Consider the following 4,806-nt stretch of genomic DNA (forward strand, 5'->3'; position numbering starts at 1 on the left):
AGTGCTGTGCGCGCTGTGTCGCTATGAAAGCACATGTGGGCGCGAGCTGCGCACGGGACGCTCCGTTCATCCTGTATATAACAGGCAAGAAATCGTATTAAACAATTTGCGCACGCGCGCATAACATCTAACGAATGTTTAAATAAATACTTTTAGCCAAACTAAATGTTGTGGTGTAACGTATTATGACTATCAACGAATACTTAACAAACGAATTAAATAAAACGAAAGTGAAACTAAACATGAACTCGGATGCATCTACAGTGCCAACCTAAACGAGATTTAGAGCTCGTCTTTGAGTGCAAAGTCTTTCTCAGCTTCACGTCCGCCCTCCGCTATACCCGTTTTCGCTTCACATATGAGCTGTGAATCAACTAGAATTTATCGTTTATATCGCGGGAAGCCTAATTCCTATCGTGTGGGGAATTTCTACCGGTATATCACAAACGATATAATATCGCCCATCCCTAACATCAACCCTTACATAGTATACAGTCGGACGGAAGAGGTTGAATGGGTTCATTTGAGACCAAACCATCGTTATCTTTGTGAGTTAACCACGCCCACTTATTTACATACCGCAGTATACATGCAATCCAGTACCTCAGAGATGACATATATTTGTATGCTAACCCGGAAATAAGCGCTGCGCTGGTTCGCTCGTCCGAAAGCCTATGCATTTTTCCCATAGACTTTTGGAAGATCGCTAAAAATAAGCTCTGTGATTAACAAAGGTTTATTATGTTTACACATTTTGTCTGTCAAGATAATCTTTACAAATTAACACCACCTTTGTTACTTTTGAAGCCGAAATACAATCGGCAGAAGTAAAAAGCTAACACGATGCTATAAACAGACTACACTTAAGGTCGCTCGATATCAACGTCACCACCACCAAGCCTCCGACAACTCTTTCAAACTTTATTAAAAATGTGTTCCCTGGTAAGTAATTACTCCGTGAATGAATCTGCATCTACGTTTTAAGAGATCTGTGCCCATGTTGCATTATTTGTGAGCTTTATATACTGTACGTCCCCACCAAAGGAGGTAGTCGCTTTTAGCAACTTGTTAACAACCGCCGTTTTTAAGACACAATAAGGCTTTAAAAAATCACAAGCGGGTTATAACTGGTGTGTTTTATGTCATAGAATAAAACGTGAAAATATTTAGAGGTTTTGTTTACCACAGACCTTATTTCGTGCGATTTACCAAAAACCCATTGATGGAACCGGAAGGCCTAAAATGCTAAATCGCTTCCGGGGTTTGCATACAAAAATACGTCATCTCTGAGGTACTCAATAGGAAAACGTGTTGTGGTTGACATTCAATTCTGTTACAAACCTTCTTATCTACCAACCCTACCTACAACCAAACTGGAGATTCACGTATTAAACTATAAGCATAATTTCTCCTAAACAGGGGGAAAACCCTCTTTAAAGGAGGAAGCAGTCACAATGGCAGGTCTATAGAGGACAGGACTGCTTTCAATTACAAACAGTCATGCTGATGTCAGTCTACTGCACATCTCCACCTCTTCTCACCGTCATTGTGATCTATTACACGCCACTCAAGAATGACATAAGACGCTCTCATCAAACAGCCTCGCACACATACCTACAGAACCAGTGTCCAGGGTTTTTCCTGCATAGAGAAATTGGAGGCGGCCGCCTCCGTCAAATGTCGTGCCGCCTCAGGCTATCGCCAAAATTATGGTAGAGTCTTTACAAGAAATGCTGCGTGCATTTAACAGACTGTCATTTGTAACTGCAGTTGCGACATTACGCCACAGTGGAGGCGCTGTTTCGTTATCAGATAATAACGAACTTAATAATTGTCATTTTTATCTAATTTTATAGAACTTTTAATATGTCAAAAAAAGTCACTTTGGTTAAGCCACTTAAAGGAACGGTAGNTGGTTGCCAGATTCCATCATAATCCTGAAGTAGGACTGCTCCCAATCCTGTTTGTGAAGCATCAGATGAAATTTTAATGGGACGTTTAGGATCATAAAACTTCAACACTGGCTCTTTAGTTAATAACACTTTCAAATGTTGCCAAGCAGACTCCTGTTCATGATTCCAATTCCATGCATTCTTTTTCTCAGTTAACCATCTCAATGGAGCTATCTTTTCAGACAGATTAGGTATGAATTTACTCATATAATTCAACATACCCATGAATCTCTGTACGTCTTTTACACATTGTGGTCTTGGCATATGTTCAATAGCAGAGATCTTCCTGGGATCTGGTCGCACTCCTGCTTTACTGATATTGTCACCCAAGAACGTTAATTCAGTCACTCCCATTTGGCACTTTTCTTTATTCAACTTCAAATTTGCACGCCTGGTTGCTTCCAAAACCTTTTTTAACCTTGCATCATGCTCGTCTTTCGACGCTCCCCAAACAATTATATCATCCATCGATGTATCAACACCTTCCATGTGTTCATATATCATATGCACCGTTTTATGATACACCTCAGGAGCAGAAGCAATTCCAAAAGGAAGCCTTAAAAAACAATATCTCCCATATGGTGTATTAAACGTGCAAAGTTTTGAGCTGGCAGCATCCAATTTTAACTGCCAAAATCCTGATGATGCATCTAGCTTGCTAAAATATTTGGCATTTGCAAACTGTGCCATAATCTCTTCACGTGTAGGAAGCTTGAAATGTTCTCTCTTAATTGCTCTGTTCAGATCTCTAGGATCGAGACAAATTCGAAGTTTTCCATTCTTCTTGTCAACAATCACAAATGAACTAACCCATTCTGTGGGCTGATCTATTTTCCGTATCACTCCTAACTTCTCCATTCTCTCCAGCTCATCTTTTAATTGTCTCTGAAGTGCAAACGGTACCTTTCGACATGGATGTATAACTGGATGCACAGTTTCATCAGTTTGGATGGTATGCTCACCTGACAGACAGCCTAAACCTTTAAACACATCCTCATACTCTCTTAGAATTGAGTCATACTCTGGTTCAGACTCTTTTGATTCTTCCACGACCAGCACTCTTTTCACCAGATTCAGTTTCTCACAAGCAGACAAGCCTAACAAGCCTTGACAATCCTTTGGCACCACTACAAATGACAGACTATGATCTTTATCCTTATATCGTATTTTTGCAACACATTTTCCTTTCACTGGTATGTTCGCTCCAGAATATCCAGTCACTTTTACTTTAGCAGCATACAACTTTGGTCGAGGCTTTAATTTATTGAACTCCATTTCAGAAATGACATTAACTTGAGCTCCAGTATCAATTTTAAATGCTATTGTCATGTTGTTTATTTGCAGTTGTACCGACCACTCTTTTTGTTCTCCTTCTCCACCTTCTGCTACTGCATCCACATAAAATTCTTCAACTTCACACTCAGTAACTGCATTTACTTGGCTTGACATTCGTTTAGCTTTACAACAGCGTGCATAGTGATTATCTTTTCCACAATTGTTGCAACTTTTACCGTAAGCTGGACATTTTCTCGGTGGATGTTGCATCCCACAACGATCACATGTTTTCTGCTGCTTATCGATTACCATTCTACTTCTTTCTGGTTGCTTCGTTGCTTGGTTTGCACTTACGCTGGTTGTCTGGTACTTATTTACGACATCCACAGCACAAGTTTCATTCAACAATTCTTTAGCTTGCGTTTTTACAGTCTCTGCCGCTCTACAAAGAGAAAGAGCCTTCTCTAAATCCAAATTTTGTTCTCTAAGCAATCGTTCCCTCAATCCATTGTCAGGTACTCCACATACAATTCTGTCCTTTATCAGGGAATCTGTTAACTCTCCAAACTCACACGTTTTACTTCTATATCTGAGCTCAGTCACATACTGGTCAATTGTTTCTCCGCTTTTCTGCATACACATAAAAAATCGATGCCTTTCATAAGTAACATTTCTCTTCGGTATACAAAACGCTTCAAACTTGTCCATTATCGGCTGCAACTTCAAGCTCTCTTCTTCTGCTTCAAAAGTGAAATTATTATATACTTCCAAAGCTTCATCACCAACCACATGAAGAAATAATGACGCCTTCATTTTTTCTACCTTGCGATCTCCATCAATTGCAGACAAATACAGCAAAAATCTTTGCTTAAATCTTCTCCAGTTTTCAGCAACATTACCGGTCAGTTGAAGCTTCGGAGGCGGCTGTAATCCTTCCATCCTGCTGTGTTTTCTCGTCACACGTATAGGCGTTATCCACAAACTTTCACTTCTGAAGCCACTTCTGACACCATGTCGTAGTCGAGGTGCCAATAAACACAACACTGCAGATCAATTGAATCCTAAAGTCGATTAGTTTATTGACAGTGTTCCCAGTGGCGTGCTGCCACCACGCCACACTATTAGCCTGCCCCGTACCTCTGCACATGCGCAGATATATACTCGACAGGGTTGCCACTACTTAACAAAACCACTATCATTACATTCCCCAGAGAGCCTCTTTTCCGATATCTCGTGATATGTCATATTATTTAAAAACATTTGATGAATATGAAACATGTACAGCTCGAGTGAAGCCATTGTAAATGATAATTGATCGATCGCGAGATTCGTGAAGAGCTCTAGGCGCGCTGCCACGCTCGCGCGCGCAGAAATCCGTGCAACATCACCAAAAAATGAGAAAAACAGTAATTAAGGTCGTTATTTGGTTTTGGTTTATTTATTTATTGGATTTCCCGTTTCAAGATGAAATAAGAAGAAAAACATCGTTTTTTTATTTTTGTGCATACAGAATAACGGAAAAACGAAATATCGACTGTTTTTTTCTTTTTCCGTTTGTTATATTGAATGGAATAATCAA

General features: G+C 39.9%; 1 protein-coding gene across 1 annotated transcript in view; it reads right to left on the bottom strand.

Moving 5' to 3' along the window:
* Positions 1 to 4,423, bottom strand: part of LOC130560356 (uncharacterized protein K02A2.6-like) — a 12,393-nt gene extending 7,970 nt beyond the window's left edge. The window contains exons 1-2 of the mRNA XM_057344074.1: positions 2,174 to 4,423; positions 1,884 to 1,960 (exon numbers count right to left, since the gene is read on the bottom strand). Of these exons, the coding sequence (XP_057200057.1) occupies positions 1,884 to 1,960; positions 2,174 to 4,166 (2,070 nt within the window). The 5' untranslated portion in view covers positions 4,167 to 4,423. The remainder of the gene's footprint in view (positions 1 to 1,883; positions 1,961 to 2,173) is intronic.
* Positions 4,424 to 4,806: the final 383 nt, after the last annotated feature.

Source organism: Triplophysa rosa, linkage group LG10 (assembly GCF_024868665.1).
Source record: "Triplophysa rosa linkage group LG10, Trosa_1v2, whole genome shotgun sequence".
Classification (NCBI taxonomy): domain Eukaryota; kingdom Metazoa; phylum Chordata; class Actinopteri; order Cypriniformes; family Nemacheilidae; genus Triplophysa; species Triplophysa rosa.